The following is a 24293-nucleotide window of genomic DNA, read 5'->3' as shown; positions in this document are numbered from 1 at the left end:
TTTTCAGGAGCAGTGATTTTAATAATACTTAAAGTCAATCAATAAAAGTGTAATATCCCTTTAAATTTCGTACCTGGGGGGTGTCTATAGTGTGCCTGTAAAGGGGCGCATGTTTCCTGTGTTTAGAACAGTCTGACAGCAAAATGACATTTTGAAGGAAAAAACTCATTTAAAACTACCCGCGGCTATTGCATTGCCGACAATACACATAGAAGTTCATTGATAAAAACGGCATGGGAATTCCCCAAAGGGGAACCCCGAACCAAAATTAAAAAAAAAAAATGACGTGGGGGTCCCCCTAAATTCCATACCAGGCCCTTCAGGTCTGGTATGGATATTAAGGGGAACCCCGGCCAAAATTAAAAAAAAAAAAATGACGTGGGGTTCCCCCTAAATTCCATACCAGACCCTTCAGGTCTGGTATGGATTTTAAGGGGAACCCCGCGCCAAAAAAAAAAAAAAAAAACGGCGTGGGGTCCCCCCAAAAATCCATACCAGACCCTTATCCGAGCACGCAACCTGGCAGGCCGCAGGAAAAGAGGGGGGGACGAGAGTGCGGCCCCCCCTCCCTCCTGAACCGTACCAGGCCACATGCCCTCAACATTGGGAGGGTGCTTTGGGGTAGCCCCCCAAAACACCTTGTCCCCATGTTGATGAGGACAAGGGCCTCATCCCCACAACCCTGGCCGGTGGTTGTGGGGGTCTGCGGGCGGGGGGCTTATCGGAATCTGGAAGCCCCCTTTAACAAGGTGACCCCCAGATCCCGGCCCCCCCCCTATGTGAAATGGTAAGGGGGTACATAAGTACCCCTACCATTTCACGAAAAAAGTGTCAAAAATGTTAAAAATGACAAGAGACAGTTTTTGACAATTCCTTTATTTAAATGCTTCTTCTTTCTTCTATCTTGCTTCATCTTCTGGTTCTTCTGGCTCTTCTGGTTCTTCTGGTTCTTCCTCCGGCGTTCTCGTCCAGCATCTCCTCCGCGGCGTCTTCTGTCTTCTTCTCCTCGGGCCGCTCCGCACCCATGGCATGGGGGGGAGGCTCCCGCTCTTCTCTTCTTCTCTTCTTCTTTTCTTCTTTTCTTCTTTTCTTCTCTTCTTCTCTTCTTCTTCATTTTCTTCTCCGGGCCGCTCCGCAATCCATGCTGACATAGAGGGAGGCTCCCGCTGTGTGACGGCGCTCCTCGTCTGACAGTTCTTAAATAACGGGGGGGGGCGGGGCCACCCGGTGACCCCGCCCCCCTCTGACGCACGGTGACTTGACGGGACTTCCCTGTGACGTCACGGGGAATGCCACAGGGAAGTCCCGTCAAGTCACCGTGCGTCAGAGGGGGGCGGGGTCACCGGGTGGCCCCGCCCCCCCCGTTATTTAAGAACTGTCAGACGAGGAGCGCCGTCACACAGCGGGAGCCTCCCTCCATGTCAGCATGGATTGCGGAGCGGCCCGGAGAAGAAAATGAAGAAGAAGAGAAGAAGAGAAGAAAAGAAGAAAAGAAGAAGAGAAGAAGAGAAGAGCGGGAGCCTCCCCCCCATGCCATGGGTGCGGAGCGGCCCGAGGAGAAGAAGACAGAAGACGCCGCGGAGGAGATGCTGGACGAGAACGCCGGAGGAAGAACCAGAAGAACCAGAAGAGCCAGAAGAACCAGAAGATGAAGCAAGATAGAAGAAAGAAGAAGCATTTAAATAAAGGAATTGTCAAAAACTGTCTCTTGTCATTTTTAACATTTTTGACACTTTTTTCGTGAAATGGTAGGGGTACTTATGTACCCCCTTACCATTTCACACAGGGGGGGGGCCGGGATCTGGGGGTCACCTTGTTAAAGGGGGCTTCCAGATTCCGATAAGCCCCCCGCCCGCAGACCCCCACAACCACCGGCCAGGGTTGTGGGGATGAGGCCCTTGTCCTCATCAACATGGGGACAAGGTGTTTTGGGGGGCTACCCCAAAGCACCCTCCCAATGTTGAGGGCATGTGGCCTGGTACGGTTCAGGAGGGAGGGGGGGCCGCACTCTTGTCCCCCCCTCTTTTCCTGCGGCCTGCCAGGTTGCGTGCTCGGATAAGGGTCTGGTATGGATTTTTGGGGGGACCCCACGCCGTTTTTTTTTTTTTTTTTGGCGCGGGGTTCCCCTTAAAATCCATATCAGACCTGAAGGGTCTGGTATGGAATTTAGGGGGAACCCCACGTAATTTTTTTTTTTTAATTTTGGCCGGGGTTCCCCTTAATATCCATACCAGACCTGAAGGGCCTGGTATGGAATTTAGGGGGACCCCCACGTCATTTTTTTTTTTTTAATTTTGGTTCGGGGTTCCCCTTTGGGGAATTCCCATGCCGTTTTTATCAATGAACTTCTATGTGTATTGTCGGCAATGCAATAGCCGGGTAGTTTTAAATGAGTTTTTTCCTTCAAAATGTCATTTTGCTGTCAGACTGTTCTAAACACAGGAAACATGCGCCCCTTTACAGGCACACTATAGACACCCCCCAGGTACGAAATTTAAAGGGATATTACACTTTTATTGTTTGACTTTAAGCATTATTAAAATCACTGCTCCTGAAAAAACGGACGTTTTTAAAACTTTTTTTTGCATTGATCCATGTCCCCTGGGGCAGGACCCAGGTCCCCAAACACTTTTTATGACAATAACTTGCATATAAGCCTTGAAAATTAGCACTTTTGATTATTCATGTTCGTGTCCCATAGACTTTAACGGTGTTCGCATGTTCGAACGAACTTTTTTCCTGTTCGCATGTTCTGGTGCGAACCGAACAGGGGGGTGTTCGGCTCATCCCTATTCCTAAATACTCATGTCTGATATTGCCTTCAAGTTCTCCAAAATGTGACGTTTGTAAGTTCAAGATTTGTGTCTTTCTTGTTGGTTTTACACATGCCTGTTTTATCTAAAATGGACATTTCTATTTTTGATAATGCTACCCCAAAAATTGTTATACAACAAACATGTTGGTTTGTTTGAAAAACCTTTGGTAAATGCACATGTGATTGTGCAGGTATAAAAAAGTTTGTTAAGCAAGAATGTGTGGATTATTGTCTCAACGCTACAACACTTTTGGGGTGATGTCATTGGTGTTTTCAGTGAAAATGGGGGTTATTTACTAAGGGCAAATCCTCTTGGCACTACAAGTGCAAGTGCACTTGTAGTGAAATGTTTTTTTGCATTTAGTAAATAACAGCCAACAGTGCTTTGTATAATAAGGTTACACAATCACGCCATTTTCTGGACTCAACACATTTCTGTCAGGGTCAGCTAAAATAAACACAAGCAGTAAATGTCCACAAAGAATTTCTTTTTTTTTTTATTATAAAAAGGCTTCACAGATTTGCTGGCATATTGATAGCCCCCCTACCCGCAAAGAACTCCAGGTAGCGTAACCGGACATCACGGGCACTCAGGGAGGGCAAGCCAGGACGGCCGCTTTCAAGCGCCGTCAGTGTTTCAGGTATCACTCTGGCCTCAGGCCCAACTGAGCCAGCATAGTTGGCCGAATGTTTCCTTAAAAAGTTATGGAGAATACAGCACGCCAGTATAATATACTCCACCATATGGATGGGTGTCATAAATAGGCGGAACCGGCTGGCCAGGATTCCAAATGTGTTCTCCACCACTCTTCGGGCTCTGGCCAGCCGGTAATTAAAAACCCTTTGTTCCGGGGTGAGGGTCCTCATCGGGAATGGCCGCATCAGGTGGTCCCTCAGCGCAAACGCTTCATCAGCAACGAACACGAATGGGAGTCCTTCCACATTGTCCTCTGGAGCTGGCAAGTCCAAGCTGCCATTCTGGGGACGCCTGTAGAACTCCGTCTGGGTGATGACTCCACCATCGGACATCCGGCCATTCTTCCCCACGTCCACATACAAGAATTCGTAATTAGCCGACACCACCGCCAACATCACTATACTATTGAACCCCTTATAGTTGAAATAGTACAACCCCGAGTTGGGTGGTGGGACGATGTGGACGTGTTTCCCATCAATTGCCCCTCCGCAGTTAGGAAAGTCCCACCGCTGGGCAAAGTGGGAGGCCACAGTCTGCCATTCCTGTGGCGTGGAAGGAAACTGTTGAGGGAAAAAATAAAACATTACTATTTTTGCTCAGAAACATGGCAAGCAGATTAGGCACAAACATTATGGGTCAACCTCCAGATAGCATTTAGTAAGGGGAATTTAACAACGCCAAAGTATAAGGTACACCTATCATATTCCCCCTCCCCCCCCTCTCATGGGCCATTTCTAACATTATGGGGTGTGTGGAAATCTTGGACAGGTAACCCTCTTCACTTCATTGAGAGATGAATGCCTAAATAATGGGTATTACTTGGAACAGCCCCTCCTTAGTTACACTATTGGCAGCCCACTGGACAGGTAAGAAGTGTCATAATACCAAGATATAAATACACATTGTACACATTTGAGGACATTTGGACATTCTGCTATTACCTATCAAGATAATAATAGAATACAAAAACTTTAAACAGTACCATTTGAAAGTATACAGGCAGGCCCTTGCACTACATGCTTTGGGGAATTCATCCATGAATCTGACCACAAAAGAGATGGATATAGTGTGTATGGGTTTTGCAAGGTCAGCAGATAGATGATTGAGGATAGATAGAGAATTGGGATCAGCTGAGTTAGAAGTTGGGGGAGGGAGGGTTACTAAAAATGATTTGGGGACACCACAAAAAAAAGCCTCTGGCACTCTGCCTGAATTTAAAGAAAAAATAACATTTCAAAACATTTTAGGGGGTGTTTGGGGTAAAGCACTACTATGGAGCTGATAAAATACATTGTTAAGTGACTACATGAGGTGAATATAGGGCCAGGAGACACCATGCTGGAGAGGTTTTGAAGGGCAAATATGTATGAAGGACCTAAAATAATAATTACATAAAAATCCAGCATGCATGAGGAGAAAGGGGACATTCACAGCATATTCCAATCATGGTAATTAGGGAATGAGGAAAGAAATACAATATATTAGCAAACATTAAATACAATGAAATGTGATATTAAAGGATAAAAATCTTACCTTCATATACTCCTTCTGCAGGACCTGGATGATGGCAGAACAGGTCTCTGGGATAATGATACCCAGAGCCTGGGGGGAGATGCCTGTCGAGAACTTCAAGTCCTGCAGACTTCTCCCTGTCGCCAAGTACCGCAGGGTAGCGACGAGCCTCTGCTCCGGAGTGATGGCTTGCCTCATGCAGGTATCCTGCCTGCTAATATAAGGGGTCAGCGAAGCCAACAGACGGTGAAACACGGGGTCCGTCATCCTGAGAAAGTTCCTGAAATCATCAGGATTATTCTCACGGATCTCACGGAGCAAAGGCATATGAGAGAACTGGTCACGCTGAAGCAACCAATTCTTGGTCCATGAACTCCTCCCCACCCTGTTCATGGACTGGACTTGTGTCAAGGTCAGGACCCCGACATCAAGGACAGCTGTCTGCCAACCAGCTTCCATGCAACACTCTCCAGTGAGGAAGAACGGGTCCTCCTCCACATCAATCTCCACAGGTGAAACCCTCCAGCAAATGTCTATCAGTCAGATCTCCTTTAGGCCCTCAGTCAGGCAAATGCTAAGGCCCAAACACCAACTCCAGTACACAGGCTTCATCTCAGGGACAGCAACCCCAGGACAAGAACACTCTGAGCACGTCTCCACCACATGTATCTTCTCTTTCAGCCACCTCCTAAATGCCCCTCCCAGGGTTTGGCTGAGAGCAGATAAATATTCATAATTTCAGTGGCTGACCCACCTACTCTATTCTCTGGAAGCTTTTTCCAGAGACAGGCAGCAGTAATCAACCACTAAGCTTAGGGAAACCTAACCAGACCAAAACCTCCCTCCCAAAAAATGCATCACCCCTCCACTGAGTACAGCAGAGCCAAAAACTAAATTTAACCTAACTAGGGCAGGGTGATACACAATTATACCATTCTATACACATCACTTTAAAGGACAGATCACACCTGTCCTGTTTAGACAAGCAAAAAGACAATTGCATTCAGACTTGTTCCCATCAATGCACCATCAGTTCAATTCAGCATTTTTGCTGTTTTGACTTTCATTTGACCTTTAAATTCAATTGAAAGGGAATTGATGTAATATATCCTACCTGTAGTTAAGCGGGGTTTGGTCACCTGCATATCCCTAATGCCGCGTACACACGATCGGAAATGCCGCCAGCAAAACTCAGATGAGAGTTTTTTGTCGGAAAATGCCTACCGTGTGTATGCTCCTTTGTTCTTTTGCTGGCAGAATTCCAGCCAGCAAAAAATTGAGAGCATGTTCTCAATTTTTCGGTTGGGAAAAGTTCCTATCCGAAATTGCGATCGTCTGTATGCAATTCCGACGCGCAAAAAAATCACGCATGCGCTGAATCAAGTACAAGACGGAAGCATTCGGTATGTTAAAACTACCATTCGTAATGGAGATGGCACATTCGTCACGCTGAAATGTTTTAAATACAGTAGTTTAATGCAGCGCATTCTCTTCTTCTTTAGAATGCTAGAAGAATGAAGTTGTTTTGCTGCTCATATACACACAGAGTTCTCACAAACGGATTTCTTTATTATTTCTCGTGATCTTATGAATAATCTTTTTTGTTTTTAAAGCCAGATCTCCATAATAATGTTTAGAATTTTTTAATAGTCATTTTTATTTTATTTTTTAATCAAGATCTCCTGTTTTTTTTTTTTTTTTTATTATTTTATAGTGATCTCCATATTTTTTTTTAATTTGTATGTCACGTTTCCACAACAACATTATTATCTTGTATTTGTAAACCTCAAGGAGGTTGCTTGGTGTCCCTTGTTGATTAGACATTGTATTTTTTAAATGTACCTGCCTACTCACAAAAAAACTGTCCTATTTGAAGAAAAACACATAGGCAAGTATTTTCATAAAAAAAACCCCAAATTTATTCTGGCTCATAATAACGAAATAAAAAGGAAGGCAACGCTGGAGAAACTGCTGGAATTTGTGAAGCCTTTGTACCTCAGGGCAGACATCAACTCTTTGTAAATTAAAATTGGTAGCCTGAGAAGTCAATATAATAGGGAGCACAATCTGGTCCAGGACTCCCAGAAATCACGAACAGCAGCAGATCACTTATATGTCCCCAGGCTGTGGTACTACCACAGCCTGCGTCTTCTGTCAGACCAGACTGAAGCCAGGTCATCACTTTCTTGTCTTCCTTGCAGCCTTCCCTCCACGCTGCCCTGCAGCCTTCCCTGCAGCCTTTCCTGCAGGCTGTGGAGGTGGACTTGTGGCAGGAGGAGGAGGAGGATGAGCGAGTGCACATAAGTGGACATCATCGGTCATTTGCCCCCTCAACCCCTTGTGAATGGCCTCAAAAAAAAAAATTTCACAGTTGAGGCGTGGGCCCTCCTCCATTTTGTGCAAATTTGAGGCTATATAGTAGCCATAGGCCTCTCCAGCGTCGAGGAGGGCTTTCAGGGCCTCATTAGCCTCCTTAATGAGGACAAGTGCTGCCTCCTCCATGTTCCTCCCCTTCCTGGGCCTTTTGGGTGGAAGGCGGAGGGGAGGGACCTGGTATTGGGTGAGACTGGGCCCGGCCACCTCCTGGCTGACACTAACCCCCACCTCCTGGCTGACACTTCCCCCTGCCTCCTCCTGTGTGCCACATTCCAGAGCCTCTACCTGGCTGAAGTCTTCCTGTGTATGAAAAAGGGACATAGTTTTAGTTTTTGGTTCATCAATCACACACAATTTTCAGCTCATGACTGAAATGGCTCATGACTCAAATTGAATGTTAAAAAAAAGAAAAGACTATCATTCTGAGACCAGCATTTTTCATTCTTGTCCCAGTCATTTTTGGCCCCTACTGTCTATTGATATGTCAAACACTTTTTGTTAAATCATTCATTTCTTAGCAATAATAACATCTAGTTAACAACAATAATTTTCCCAGCAAAAATATGTTTAAAAATACTATACCTGGCTCCAGCTGGGCTCCTCAATTTCTTCCAGGATGGAAGGCCCAGGTTTGTCCTCGGAAGCCTCAGCTGGGATTGAGGGAAGGCTGGATGGAAGGGGGCCGGAAGAGTCAAAAGTGATTCCCTGGCCTCCATCTGGTCTTCCAGAAACCGCATCTTGTTGTAGTACCACAGACTGGGTACAAACACATCATCTGCTGCTGCTCCTGACCTCATGGACTTATGGACCTTCTGAAGCTCATTCCTATACGTGCTTCCCAAGCCACAAATTTTCTTCTCCACAAAGTCGATGTTTGCGTTGGGGACCTGCGTCTTCACAACTTCCAGCAGTTTCTCCAGCGATGCCTTCCTATCTGGTTTATTTCTATATAAGGGGTTTTTCACCTCCCACAAATTGCGCATATCCCTGTATTTATCAATGAACTGGCCCGTGAATTCCGAGTCTTTAAATTGTTTCATTTTGCTGCAAAACCAAACAAAAGACAAAAACACTAATATCGGGCTAAACGCTCCTAATCTTATCCCAATATAGGCCTCAATCTAGAATCAGTATAGGCTACTCATGTCCAAAGTTAAAATGTTAACTTCGTTATTACGTTCGTCGCTTCCTGTCCTCATTCTTCTCCACACAGAACGTAGGTAGAGACACACGCGTTAGCTTTATATACACTGCACATGCGTGAAACTCTGCCCGCGTTGCCCGTCCCTGACTTTCTTTCTGGAATATTCCCCGCCCCTTCTCTTTCGGCGCGCAGTGGGAGACAACATGGCGGAGACAGAAGGATCAAGAGAGTGCTTCTAAAAAGTAAGTAGTTGTCATGTGTTCCAATTATTATTATTACTTTCATGCTGCTCCATGTGCTTTTCTTTACTAATGGACAGTTTAAAATGGTGACTTTTATGTTCATGGGCACAGTAATCGGTAATAGTAAACATCGTTCGTTTGCCAACTAGATAAGATGTTTTTGCCAGATACAGGGTTAACTACATTTGGTCATGATCATTTGTATTAAAAGAAGTTTAGGACATTGTTGTCTAGATGTGTTTGAAACTAGAAGGAATTGCAAACTTGATTCAGTGTAATGTAAGGAGAGGACACTCAGCAGTTGTTTACACATCTGGACTCAGGAGCACTAGTGTGGGACACAAGAACAAACTTTTTAGGGTGTCCCACACAGGTGCTCCAGTGGATACTTGGGGTGTCTCCATGTGTGAAACTTGTCCAAAAAAGGTAAGTATTCCAGCTTGGTTAAGGGAATAAATCATGTCTTCAGCTTTGAACTCTGCCCAAACAGACCTTCGTACCCCAAGCAATGTTTCATATTACTATTTCTGGCCTCAAATATCTGTGTGCTAAGTATACCTTTTGTTTCATTCTCATAGGGGAGAAAAGACTCAGGACGTCTGAGGACTCCAGGAACCCCCCCCCCACATCCTGAAGAAGGGGACCAGGAAACACCACAACCTGAGGATGTGGAGGAAGGAGAGGTGGTGGAAATTGTCACCACAACAGGTGAGTGTCTGACACCACAGATTCAGGTAATAGATGTATGCCTGCATATTTATAATACATGGTGTGAATTTTTTCTTTTAGGTGATGTGCATATTGTGGAAGAACAAGCTCCTCATTTCACCAGTGACAGTGCCCAAAGGCTTATCCAGGACATCATGTATTGTAGTCAGGATTTAGACTTTATAAAGCAAAAAACAAATGAGATTGAACAAAAACTGAAGAACATGATTGATGTACTAGGAAGAATATAAATACCCAAAAAATGCCACCATTTTTTTTTATAACCAATTTTTTTGCTTTTTAAAAGCCAAATTTTGAAGATGCACACAGTGTTTCAACATGTGCTATCTGCCATCAGGGGATATCAATGTACACGTTTTGTGGCTGCAACCCCTTCCTCGCAACTCAAGTAGGTGTGAGGAAGTGGTTGCACCCCCAAAACACGTCCATTGATCCCTCATGATGGGAGATAGCACATGTTGAAATTAGGTATGGGATCAGGAGGAAAATCCCAAGTTTGACTCCCAATTTGTGTGCATCTTCAAAATTTGGCTTTTACAGGGGTGACATCTCCCCGTCTGATGAAGGCAATATCAACACATTTTGGACACTATAATGCCTGATATTGCCTTCAGTTTTTCAGTGTTGAACTTTGTAAGTTCCTGAGTTGTGTATGTTATGTTTTGAAACATGCCTGTTTATATACCCTAAAAAAAATTCAAGGTATAACTTTAATAAGCCCATATTTTTTGTTTTTTTTTTAAAAGTTTTTCAACGCACATGCGTATGTGCACATGCACATGTGCATGTGCATGTGCACGGAATAAAAGGTTTTATACTCAACAATGTGTGGCTTCTTTTTTCAATGATCAATACCAGTTTTTGTATTAAGTTTGTGTTTACAGTGAAAATGGGTGTTATTTAATAATGGAAAAAACACTTGGCACTACAAGTGCACTAGGAGATCCTAGGAGACAGCAAAAAAAAAACACAAGCAGTAAATGAAAATCAGGATTTTATTTGATCAAAAATTTTTTCCAAATTGGCTGGCAAAGCAATGGCCCCCTTACCCGTAAAACATTCAACATATTTTTCCCGCACTTCATGGGCGCTTTAAGGGGGCAATCCAGGACGGCCCACTTCCAGGGCTGTCAGTGTTTCATTAAGTCTGGCCTTAGGCCCAACTGAGGCAACATAACTTGGATTATTTTTTTTTTAAAAGTTGTGCAGTATGCAGCAACATAACACAATGTGGTTTAGTTTGTACTCCACCATATTTATGGCAGTTAAAAATAGTCAAAACCGGCTGGCCATTATCCCAAACGCATTCTCCACAACTCTTCTGGCTCTGGCCAGCCGGTAATTAAAAACCCTCTTCTCCAGGGTGAGGGTCCTCTGGGGGAATGGCCTCATCACGTGATCACCCAGACCGAATGTCTCATCTGCAATGAACACAAATGGCAGTCCCTCAACGTTTTCTTCCGCAGGTGGCAATCCCAAGCCACCACTCTGGAGACGCAGATGAACTCGGAGAACTCAGTCTGGGCAAAGACTCCACCATCTGACATCCGGCCATTCCTCCCCACGCCCACATACAGAAACTCATACTTCGCCGACACCACCGCCATCAACACGATACTATGAAACGCCTTATAGTTATAATAGTATGACCCCGAATGGGGTGGTGGTACGATGTGGATGTGTTTCCCATCAATTGCCCCTCCACAGTTCGGAAAGTCCCAAAGGTCGACAAAGTGGGATGCCACAGTCTGCCATTCCTGTGGCATTGAAGGAAACTGTAGAGTCAAACAAAAACATAAAAATTAGTCATTTTGCACATAAACATTGCAAGCATATTAGACACAAACATGCTTGGCCAACACCAGTATAACATTTTTTTGAGGGAGTATTTAAAGGCAAAAATATAAGGTCCACTTAGCAGACTCATACCCCCTCTGATGGCCCATTGTAAAAATTTTAGGGGGGGAGATGTTTTGGACAGGTAACCCTCTCCACTTCATTGAGAGCTGAATGCATAAATAATGTGTGTTACTTTGGCCAGCCCCTCCTTACTTACACTATTGGCAGCCCACTGGACAGGTAAGAAGTGTCATAATACAAAAATATGAATACACAGTGTACAAATTGAAGTACATTTTTACATTCTGCAATTAACTAGCAAGATAATAGGAGAACCAAACTTTAAACAATACCATTTGAAAGTATTCAGGCAGGCCCTTGCACTACATGCTTTGGTGAATTCATCCATAAATATGAACACAAAAGAGGTAGGTATAGTGTGTATGGGTTTGGCAGAGTCAGCAGATAGAGGATTGGTATGGGTTGATTTAGCGGTTGGGGGGAGGGAGGGTTCCAAATGATTTTGGGACCCCAAAAAAAGCCTCTGGCCCTTTGCCTGAATTTAAGGACACAAATAACCTTTGGACACATTTTAGGGGGTGTTTATGGTAAAGCACTACTATGGAGCTGACAAAATACATTGTTAAGTGACTAGGCTAGGTGTATATGGGCCCAGAATAGCATGCTGGGGAGGTTAGTGAAGGCAAATATGCATGAAGGACAAAAAAGGAAGTTTAAAAATATAGTCCTTCTGCAGGACCTGAATGATGGCAGAACAGGTCTCTGGAATAATGAGATGTCTGTCAAGAACTTGAGCTCCTGCAGACTTCTCCCAGTCGCCAAGTACCGCAACGTGGCAACTAGCCTTTGTTTGGGAGTGATGGCTTGCCGCATGCAGTTTTCCTGCCTGCTAATATAAGAGGACAGCAAAGCCAACAAATGGTGAAAAATGGGGTCCGTCATCCGGAGATAATTCCTGAAATCATCAGGGTTATTCTCCTGGATCTCCTGCAACAAAGGCATGTAAAAGAATTGGTCACGCGGGAGCAACCAATTCTTGGTCCATGAACTCATCCCCACCCTGTTCATGGACTGGGCTTGGGTCAAAGTAAGAACCCCAACACCAAGCCCCCACACAGCACGAACTCTGCGATGAGGACGTCCCCGCAACATGGCTTCAAAGCGGTCAGCTGGTCAGAACGAACTAAACAGAAAGCACTGAAAAACAGCAAGGCCTGAAAGAACGAGCTGAAAATCAGAAACGAGCGGACAAGAACGCACTGGGAGTCAAATACGGTACTATAAATAGCACGCACTGACAAACAAATGCGAACTGACTACACGCACTGAAGAACAGATACAAACCCACAAGCACAAACTGAAGAGCAGCAACGATCTGAAAAGCACGATGCTGAAAAGCACGAATCATCTCTCACCAAACTTCTATTAACACGAGATTAGTAGAAGGAGCCCAAAGGGTGGCGCACTTGGTATTGAACCTTCCTTTCGTACGTGTTATACGTCACCGCGTTCTTGATGGTCGGAATTTGGTGTGACCGTGTGTATGCAAGACAAACTTGAGCGGAATCCCGTCAGAAAAACCATCCAAGGCTTTTCCGACGAGAATTCCGATCGTGTGTACGCGGTATAAGAAGCAACTAAGGAAGATCTGTGTCTACACACACACAGATGGATGATTTAAAAATGGAAAATAACTTACATTGAATGTCCAAAAACAGACACCTTTAAAATTAACCTAGCGCTAAGATGGCATTTTAAATAAATAAACACAACATAGTCTATTGAAACAATTAAAATGTCTAACGGGTAATGCATTTGTTGTAAGAAAAGCCTGTGTAAGATGTAATATTTCCTGAGCGGAGTGAAAAATAATACATGCAATATACCTGTCATGTATTCGCATGAGCCTAGTTAATTCTCAGCAAATCTTTTTCTAATCCTAGATAAGTAAAGCTGGTGCCTGCATCTTGGGAACATACGAGGGTTTAAGATGCCAGGGTAGAGACATAAATCTCAACCTGCAGAACAGAGTTGTGCTTGAATGTCACAAAGTGATGGATAAATGGGCTTCAAAGGACTTTCAAGCCATTTATTAGCACTTAAAGTATTGGAAAAAACAAATCTTATCTCATTCATACACAAAGCTTTTGTAACAATTATAAGACATACCAGACAGCGCATATTGGGAAATGTAATGGAAAATGTAAATGTATTGTGCTATCATAAGTTGTGCAAAACAATAAACCCTACAGCACCTGTAGAAAACCCGCACTAGCTTAAATGCAGAGGCTTTCATTGCTGATCTCTTTCTAAAAATGCTAGTTGTTGGCTACCATCTGGTAATTACGAATACCATGATTTAAAGTATAAATCTAGGCTTTATAAAAAATTACAGAGAGTCTTTTGTGTAGATATTTGCAGTAATTAAGTTTAAAATAACTCCAGCAATTTGCTTTCTGGCTGGAGTTTCCCATAATAAAGACCACTCACTGATTTTTTTCGTGCAGAGTGACTGGCCTTGTATCCACCCCTTCCTGTAATTTCTACAGGCAGCCTGTAGTGGGAAGACATGTTGGGTCCCACCCATACCTCTGCTCTCTGCAGTTGCATAGTGATGATGTTATCGCTGATTTTACATGGTATGATGTAGGTTTGTAAAGGCATTTATATCCTTTGTGGCTGTCAAAGAAAGGATTTGATTCAACGCTTTTTTGGTTGGCAATTGGCTTTTAGGCATGGAACAGTGTTCTGCTCTATAAGGTTGATCTATAAGTACTGATCTATTGTTTACACTTGCATTTGGGTGGCAGTAAAACCCTGTGCTTGATCCATATTTTTACTGCTCCGCAAATGCTCCCCCTTATGCTGCTAAGGCTGCTGCCGGACTGTACACATGCCACGACCTCAGAAGAAATTATACCTGCCTGTCACAAGTGTTCATCGGTACTGCCCAATGAGCACGACACAATCAAGTGAATTGGGCTGTGCTATCACCGCCCCACAACGCATGCAGTTGTGACACATTTGTCCAGTATTTAGGGGTTAAAACAGGTGGTCTGGAGGCGATACAATGCCTTGTCGCAGCCTGTCTATTGCTGTCTGCAGATCGCGCTTCAAACAGCAAAGCAGGTGTAAGCGAGGTCTTACACAAAGAAGACTCTAGCATTCCTGATGACATCACTGATGACAAAACACTGATGATGGGCAGGGCAGGGACGTTGTGCATGTCAGAGGCGCTACCTAGGATTGTTTGGAGAGGATGGCGCAGTGTGGCTCTGTGAGCAGTGAAAGCTTGCACTGTATCAGCCTATGTGAGACATCTTCCCTCAGTCATTAGATAAGCCCGATCCTTTTTATATTTATGTGAGTGCAACTTTTATTTTTCCAATAAAGCTTTTATATGGTATGGCTGTTTTTTTAATCTCTTCTGAGTTCATTATCCTGCTGGGGAATCTGTATACCGAGTGAGCTGCATCTGCCTTTGGTGTTAGTCCTGTCTTGGCTTTAAAAGGGACATGCTGTGAATAACCTTTTGATACAAACAAGGTGAGAATGTGCCCACCGGGGAAGGTGGAGGTCACAGTTGCTTTGACACAAGTGTATATGCATGTCTTCACATTCTGCACAAGAATATTAGAAGATGCAATTTATGGACAATGTTATTTGTCCGTAATATATTGCTTTTATGGTTTATTTTTCACTTTTGATGATTATTTTTCACATTCAATGTTTTTTATTGAGATTATTATACCAGTGTCACATACATTTTTTTTAATTAATGTGATATACTTTATTATTGGCTATTACATTTGGTGGGGTAGGTACACGGGTATGCAGTATTAGATATGATGCACTAAATTGGATTTATATGCAGCATGGCATAATTTATATACACATTTTTTGGGGTGAATTATTCTCTTTGAATGCTTGCTGTCTAAGGTAGGTGAAGATCATGCACAAGGTATTTTATCAGTTTATAGTGAGGTGTAACTAATCAGTAAAAATAGATTTGGGATCATATTATAATGCAAAGGATTTCTAGTATTTCTATGGGATATACTGTAGCCTTTATTAAGAGCATAAAGCAACTTCAAAATAAAAGTTTACTTCATTAAAGTGTAATTTAGAGCCAAAACATATGACATAAAGCCACATAAATAATTAATACATAACAGAATTACAGTTTCCAAGAGGAACCCTTGGGCAATAAACTAACTTATCGTCACAACAGGAAGTGCCTAACCCATTTTATTATTAAAGTAAACCTGTCTTGAGAGAAATATGGAAAGCTGCATCTGCTGACCTTTTCTAAAATTGCTATTATTATGCTGATGCTTTGGCTTTATTGTGTTCTGAATCCCTGACAAGTATAGATATAAGAAAGTTTGACTTTCTCCTATTTTCTTGTTTTGGATCTTACTAACAACTTCTGAAGATAGAAACAGCCAAACAATTAGCATTTTCAGAATGAGGTCAGCAAAGGCAGACCACCATGAAGGTATACGTTTACTTTTAAAAATTGCTATTGCCTTGGCTATTGTGCTGACCCCTTCAATTTAATATTTATATGGAGCTGGCTCTGAAAAAGTATAAAACCAATCTGGAATGCCTGAACTGCTTGTTCCAATTAAAGGATGTGTAAACTCTAGTAATAAACGTCTACTTTTTGTTCGGTTAAATATACAATTAAAGCATTTGTTATACAGTATCTAAGTATGATAAGTGCAAAAAAAATACCCATTGATATTGGCAGAAATCCAGCGAGCTGATAACATAGCCCCAGTTCACATATATGCGATGTGGGAACCAGTGTGATTCCAGTGCAGGTTCCCAAATCACATGTCACCTGCCGGCGATTCACACTGACATCTGCGAATCGCTGCGGGTGTCAATGCAAAGTTAATTACACCCCCAGATCGGTTTGCAGATCGCAATGCAAACTGCCAAAAAAGTGCAGGAATGGGATTGCACATGCCATGCAATTCCAGTGTGGACCAAAAAAAGGTTCCTGCACCAATTTGATGTGAATTCAGCCCTACAAAAAATAAGAAAAATAGAAACCTAGAAAAGTGACAGCAGAAAAAAGACTGAGTAGATCATCGAGTCTGCCCTTTTATTTTATTTTTTTATATATTTTACCCCTGTACAAATCATTAGTAAGATCTCATCTGGAATATGCAGTTCAGTTTTGGGCACCAATTCACAAAAAGGATATCGGGGAACTGGAGAAAGTGTAGAGAAGGGCAACCAAACTGATAAGAGGTATGGAGGAGTTCATCTATGAGGAAGGATTAGAGGAACTGAATGTATTTTCTTAGTTATTCACTTTAAAGTCATCACAGAGAACAAGGGGACACTCTTCACATCTGGAGCAAAAGAGATTTCATCTCCAAATACGGAAAGGTTTCTTCACAGTAAAAGCTGGGAAAATATGGAATCAACTCCCTCAAGAGCTGGTTCTGTCCAGCTCAGTAGATTGCTTTAAAAAAGGCCTGGGGTCTTATTAAAAATACATATTATAACTGGATACTATATTATATATAATATATAATATTTATAGGTAAAGTTAATCCAGGAAAATATCCAGTTTCCTCTGCTGGAGCAAATTGGATCATGCCTTGCTGGGGTTCTTTGCCTACCTCTGGCTCAACTGTAGGTATAGGATTCTATATATAGGAATGTATAATTTATTTATTAATTTATTTTTTACCTTTTATTGGTTGAACTGGATGTACTTTTTTCAACCAGACTGTGTAACTTGTAGAGAGGTGGGCCTATGCCACCATTTATTTTGGCAGTTTGGGCCAGGTTTTGCAGAAAGCAGACACACTAACCGCTTCAGCCCCGGAAGATTTGGCTGCTGAATGACCAGGCCATTTTTTGAGATTTGGCACTGCGTCCCTTTAACTGACAATTGCGTGGTCATGCGATGTTGTACCCAAACAAAATTGACGTCCTTTTTACCCACAAATAGAGCTTCTTTTTGGTGGTATTTGATCATCTCTGAGGTTTTTATTTTTTGCGCTATGAACAAAAAAAGAGCGGCAATTTTGAAAAAAACACAATATTTTGTACTTTTTACTATAATAAATATCCCCATTTTTTTTTAAAAAAAAGCTAATTTTTTCTCAGTTTATCTATTCTTCTACATATTTTTGGTAATAAAAATCGCAAATAAGCGTATATTGATTGGTTTGTGCAAAAGTTATAGCGTCTACAAAATAGGGGATAGATTTACAGCATTTTTATTATTATTTTTTTTTTTTACTAGTAATGGCGGCGATTTGTGATTTTTATCATGACTGCGACATTATGGCGGGCACATCGGACAATTTTGACACATTTTTGGGACCATTGTCATTTATACAGCGATCAGTGCTATAAAAATGCATTGATTACTGTAAAAATGTCACTGGCAGTGAAGGGGTTAACACTAGGGGCGATCAAGGGGTTAACTGTGTTCCCTGCTACGTGTTTTAACTGAAGGGGGGATGGGACTTGCTTGTCGAAGAGATAGATCGGTGTTCATACTTTGTATGAACACACGATCTGTCTCTTCTCCCGTCAGAGAACCGGGATCTCTGTGTTTACACACAGAGATCCCAGTTCTCGCTGTGTCACGAGGGACCGGCACTGGCATCGTGCGAGCAGCGGGTGCGTGTGCACCCCTAGTGGCCACTAAAAGAAGCAACGTAACATGATGGCGATTTAGGCAGCCGAGCCATGTTGCCGCAGTACTGTTTAGTTATCACATTGCTGGTGAGAACCCCTGTGAGGGAAACTACTTTAATGTGAACCTTTGCTTTGTTTTCAATAAAAGCAAGCAGAAAAAGCCCTAAAACTGACTTTTGGCGTGGAATAAACTCACTTTATGGTACTACCAATAAGCTACAATATACCAAATGATCATAAACTACGTGTATTTTTTTTAAATTTTTTTTAATACATGTATTTTTTTTTCATTAACTTTTTTGTTAGTATAGATCTATGTTTGTCCCAAGCATGTTTGAAGCCATTTACTGTTGACTGGCTCACTACCTCTGCTGGAAGTTTATTCTAAGCACCAACTACGCTTTCAGTAAAATAATACTTATTACTTTATAAGATTAGTTTTGAACTAACCACCAGTTAGTTTGAGGTCATTTCCCCGTGTTCATGATTTTGGTTTCATATTGAAAAAACTGCCCTCCTGAACCTTATTTACCCCCTAATGTATTTAAATGTTTCAATCATGTCTCCCCTTCCTCTTCTTTCCTTCAGACTGTACAGATTAAGTTCCTGAAGTCAATTTTTTATCCCCCAGACCTGAAACCATTTTTGTTACCTGTCTTTGGACTCGTACTCTTATCAATATCTTTTTGTAAGTGAGGTCCCAGAACTGGACACAGTATGGACTAAACTAGGTTTCACTAAAGATGTATATAGGGGAATCATCAGAACCTCCTTCCTCTTGCTGGTGATCCCTCTAGTGATGCATCCTAAAATTCTAATTGCTTTCCTCACTGACTGTTCACACTGTTTGCTCATTTTGCTCATTTTGCAATCATCTATAATAAGTACTCCTAATTTTTTTTCCTCTGTAGTGCTGGCCAACACTGTACCCCCAATGTTGTACTCTCTCAAGGGATTCATTTTCCCTAGGTGCATTGTTTTACATTTAGAAATATTGAGCTGCAGTTTCCAGTGGTTTGTTCCAGCAAAGCCAAATCATGTTCCAAGTTATAGACACCTCCAGGGATATCAACCCTATTACACACATTTGTATCATCAGCAAAAAGACATACCTTTCCCAACAAACCTTTAGTTTTATCATTTACATATAGATTAAATAGAACAGGACCTGGTACAAAGCCTTGTGGTACACCACTAGTGACTTGTCTTTGTTCTGAATAAACACCATTTACAACAACACTCTGATATCTATCCTTTAGATTGATAGAGAGTATATGCAAAGTGTACTCTAATTTCACATGCTTATGGGTATAAAATTTGAATAAGTTAAAATACATGTACAGGATGTGTAGAACTTGAAAAAAAATGGCATGTTCGCCCTAATATTATTTAATTTTTTTCCATATTCACACATCCTATGACATGTCATGGAAAAAAGCTTTACTGTCCTTGAAAAAGCTGAACTTTTTTCTTTAACTTGATTTGCAGGATTGACTGGCATGGAAGATCATGAAAAAACAGAACATCTACCAATAATTCCATCATATAAAGATGCCAGTGTTGCAACAGTAGGTGAGAACCAGCCAACAGTGCAGTCACTGACAGAAAAACCTCATGATAATAAAAGAGCAGAACAATATGCTATAAAATTGGATAGTAATCAAAATTTATTGGATGACTGGCTGCCTACAATTACTGAGCCTCATACAGGTTACCATCCATCAACTGAAACAACTCCTTTAAGTAGTACTAAATTTCCTTTAGACATTGTCAAGGACTCAAAAGTACCCAAAAATTGGATTAGTGCAGGCCACAACCATAAGGAGCCAAATAATCGAGAAAGCTCTGAAGTGCTGTCAACTAGAGGTCATAAAACCATAGATGGAGAAGATGTTGAGGGGTTTTCGGGAGATCTTACAGTAAAAAATGACAGACATTTATCATTAGAAACTCCAAATCCTATTGATTCAGCTGTAACAACACAAGGATCAGGTAATTTTTTCTTCCCAGTAACAAAACATTCAGACACAGTATGGGAAACTGTTGACAAGGGAGATGGAGAAAATCTATACTTTAATTTCCAAGAACGGCAAGGCAAAGAAAAGACATTTTCAGAGAAACTAGCATTATCTTTTCAAAAGAATAAAACAGTTGAAATACATACCTCACCTGACTTGAAGGTGTCAGCAACCACCATTTCTGACACTATCTTGGGGCACAGGCATGCTGATTTATTAAATGCACTTCCACATTCAAATCATGACACCTATCATGAAAATGTCGAGCCAAACACAATAAACAAAACCACTCTGCCACCAAGTCTCACAACCAGCAGTCAGAAAGGATCCAAAGGGTGGCAACAAGAAGTAACTTTGTTGGCTCCCGATATTAAAGAGGTCTCTGAAACTGTACTCACTGAAATAGAAAACCAAACCACAGCTGTTAGTCACCATGAACCTGTTACTAAGAACCTAGGCTTTGAAAGTAAAACCAGCTCAATACAGAGAATAAAAGTTGCTTCTTATGAAGCCCATAATGAAACTAGTGAAGGTGATAAAAAGAAGACAACAACTGAAAGTGTTAAGTCAGTTCCAGAAAGTGAACACATTTCTGCAACCAGCTCATTTACAACAGACTCAATCTTGGCGACAGAAGACAGGGTGACAGTTGCCCACGGAACACCAAGACCGCATTATAGTTTTATCTCACAGTCACCTCTAACATCTATTACTCAACTGGATAACTTAAAAACTGAGGATGGGAAAATGGGAACAATGATACCATCTCTCATTTATGGAGGAGACAAGCCAAGTGGCATGCAGGGGTTTTCTGATCAGCCTACTTATGAGTCTACTATTGCCTCTGACAGTACTTTTATGTTTGGACCTACAGCAGATAGTGAGATGGAAGAAATATTATCTCTGGAGAAGGAAGAGGATATAGGAAGTGGTAGAGAAGACAGTACACAGTGGCTTATTGAAGGTCATAGTGCACAAGGTAAATCTTTATATATATTTATCTTTTTATACATTATTTATGTTTTTTTGAATTTTGCTTAGAGCAATTGTCATATTTTACCACTGCTTGTTGATTACCTTGCTGTATAAACAACATTCAAAAACATACATCTAAATAAAAACAGATGAACATTTTGCTAAGCTAGGATGCTCATTTATTGACTTTATACAAATTTATACCTAAATGGTCAAGTAGATTCCCTTATGCAGGGTGCAAAAAAAAAGTGATAACTAAGTGGAGATCCCAGTAGTTGTAAACAACCTATCCAGATCAGATGTCCAGTAATAGTTGTTTTTTATGACCATTTCATTTATGTGCCACATGCTATCAAAATGTTTTCCTTAGGGTGGATATGTTAGTAAAAGTAAAACCTAGCATGAATATATTCTTGACATGTCACAATATAGTGTACATTACCAGTATATTTTTCCGAATAATCTCTATCTCTTTTCATCAATAAGCATCTGTGAAATTATGTCATCAGACTGCTCCAGGCAGGGGGAAAAATTCATCAGTCTACTCTTCCCCAGTGATCTCTCAGACAGTGACATTGTAAAGCCTCATACACACTACTAGATTTTTTTTTTATAAAACCAGCTGGTTGAAAGAAAAAAGCCTCACAGCTCAGGTCAGAGCTGCTGTACTAACAATCCAATGTTATTACAGTGATCTTCTCTGCTGTGCTATTATGTTCAGACAGGGGGATGGCCCACCACCAGAACACTCCGGTCAGCGCTCTCAGCCATTGGCTGAGAGCGCTGATCAAGAGTCGGTTGGCAGACCATTTTCACTCATGACCCTGTCGGACTGGCCGCCATAAACACGGGCCGAATGTTTCTGAACTGGCCGATGTTGCCTGATATTCGGCTCATGTGTACTAGGCTTAACTTTGTAGCAAATCACAAGGTGAGAACTGAGCTAATCTATGTCAGACATTTATGAACATGGCCAAGAACTGCACAGCACTACAATTTAAATAATCAAATCATCTTTGAACCAGCATCTCAGTCCAAAATATAGATGCTGACCTAGAACAGCACCAAAGATGGTTCCATCCTTTTTGACAATGCAGTAATTTTCAAGGGAATTACTGTGATCTCTGTGAGTGGCAATACTTATCTATGTTATACTTATACGTTACTTAGTTTCAATGCACTAAACATGAAAAAATATTTTTGCTGGTTGGTTTTCCTTATCTTAAATGCTGAATAGACAATTGTTTCAAACTTGGCTTTGCACAAACTATTTAATATTTAGCTGTAACATATGGGGGAAATACTGGGTACAGTAAAGGTTTCTAGTAAGTAAAGGAAAGAGAAAAAAAAATGCAGCAAATTAAAATGGTGCCAAGTGAAGACATTCATACAATAAAAATGATCTGGGCATAATGTTCTATAAAAAAATATTTGGTTTTCTTTGTGCATAGTAGAATTCATTAAGAAGAGTAATAATCAAACACACAATACAATGCATATGTATCATGGTACTAAAAATGTAAACCCCCTATTTGCAAGACACAAAGAGGTAGTTTTGCTTAACAATATACTTTGTATATAAATTTTGTTTTTACTGCAGCCGCAGTTATTTTGTTAAAGTCCTCAGGTGTTACTCTTTCAGGGCCTATAAAAATGACTTGTAAAATCATAGAGATTGGCTAAATACAATTAAAACAAAATGAACAAACGTTAACGCGAAGCCAATTAACTTTCCACTACATTTTGCTTCTGTCTTGTAGTAAGTTAAGCATTTGGAGACCAATATTGTATCCGTATGTCCAGGTGACACAGTTTCTATAGCAACCATGGGTATTCTGTGTGCTTTCTGCCAGTCAAGTAGGGAGAATATAGCTATGGTGCTCTGTTAATAAGGCCCTGTGAGGCAATTTCAAGCATTCCATAAATTTAATGTGTAAAATAAGTGTTTCGGGCTGTGTGTAAATAGTCCCAAAATAACAGCTTCATTTTTATCCGTATGACATTCGTGGCAGTGGCTTCTTTTTGAAGTGATCACTTCAACTATAGAAAGCATCCATAAATGTATCATAGTTATTACTATTTGATGATTTGTTTTATTATACTAATATGTTTTATATACTAATATTTACAACTGCTGGATATTTATATCTGTCCCTGTTTCAGATAAGGGCTGACAGGGTATCTTCTCTTCTTTAATGATTATCAACTGTTAGTAATTACATGGAATGTGCACTAATGGGCACCAAAATGGAACACTCAGCACTTGCTCCTGGGTAGCGTTCCTGTTTGTGTTTGGGTAAAAATGGAATTATACACAAGTATGGCATTTTTAATTTCGGAATGCTAAAACCAAACAACTGTGATGTTAATGGGAAAATTCAACAGCAATCCTATAATGCCCTAGGACTCCACAGCACCCAATCAGCAGCCTGGGACAGGAAGAAACATGTCTTCATACTTGAAACTCAGACACAATGTTTTTGGTGACGGGTGTTTTATTGAATGCATGTAATCACCTGGAATATTGCCCCACCTGGGGCATATATAAACCAGCCAAGTTACAGTCACCAGGTTGGGTGGTCCAGCTAGTTAGATCAGTGCTGAGCTGAGGAGTCATGGGTAGGCAAGGTACTCTCTCCATGTTGAGGGCATGTGGCCTTGTATGGTTCGGGAAAGGGGGAACTGACAATCATCCCTCCTCCTTTCCTGGCCAGCCAGGCTGCATGCTCAGGGAAGAGTTTACTATGGATTTTTTTGGGGGGGGGGTGTTAATCCATATAACTCCACATAACTTTTTTTCTGTTTAATTGTCTTTTTTTTGTACTTTAAAATCTGTATCATCCTTAAAACCCCAACACCATGATACTGTGCACCAATTTCACCATATACGTGTAAATCCCAGCACCAACATGCAGGTGCCCTCACCTTATTTGCTTGACCTAAAGGAAATTAGGTCTATTGCGCCTTTCCCTTCTATATAGTGATGGCTGGTATTCCTGTCTGCAGCCTTCAAGTATTTAAATCAACATCCATCCTTCCCATTCCATAAGAGAATTATCTCCAAAAGCTCAAACAGAGTGAACTATCATAGCGTTCCCTGCTTTACCACCAATAGTTTGTTAAAAAATTTAGAATACCACTCACAATAACATGTGCACTGTTCATATTTTATTGTGAGCAGCATTTTAATATTTTTAATAAAATATTCCTCTTTGCGGCCTCCAGGTATTTCAATCCACATCCGTTCTCCTTA

General features: G+C 41.4%; 1 protein-coding gene across 3 annotated transcripts in view; it reads left to right on the top strand.

Annotated features, from left to right (window-relative positions):
- The window catches only part of NCAN (neurocan), a 367742-nt gene that overhangs the window by 234381 nt on the left and 109068 nt on the right, over positions 1-24293 (top strand). For all 3 annotated transcript variants that reach the window (XR_012235261.1, XM_073592508.1, XM_073592518.1), the window contains one exon: positions 19536-21044. Coding sequence is in view for 2 of the 3 variants with exons in the window: in XM_073592508.1 (XP_073448609.1) it covers positions 19536-21044 (1509 nt within the window). In the remaining variant the exon portion in view is untranslated. The remainder of the gene's footprint in view (positions 1-19535; positions 21045-24293) is intronic.

The sequence above is a fragment of the Aquarana catesbeiana genome, linkage group LG01 (assembly GCF_042186555.1).
Source record: "Aquarana catesbeiana isolate 2022-GZ linkage group LG01, ASM4218655v1, whole genome shotgun sequence".
In the NCBI taxonomy this organism is placed as follows: Eukaryota; Metazoa; Chordata; class Amphibia; order Anura; family Ranidae; genus Aquarana; species Aquarana catesbeiana.
Note: the sequence above shows the minus strand (reverse complement) of the source record. Positions and strands in the feature narration are given on the sequence as shown.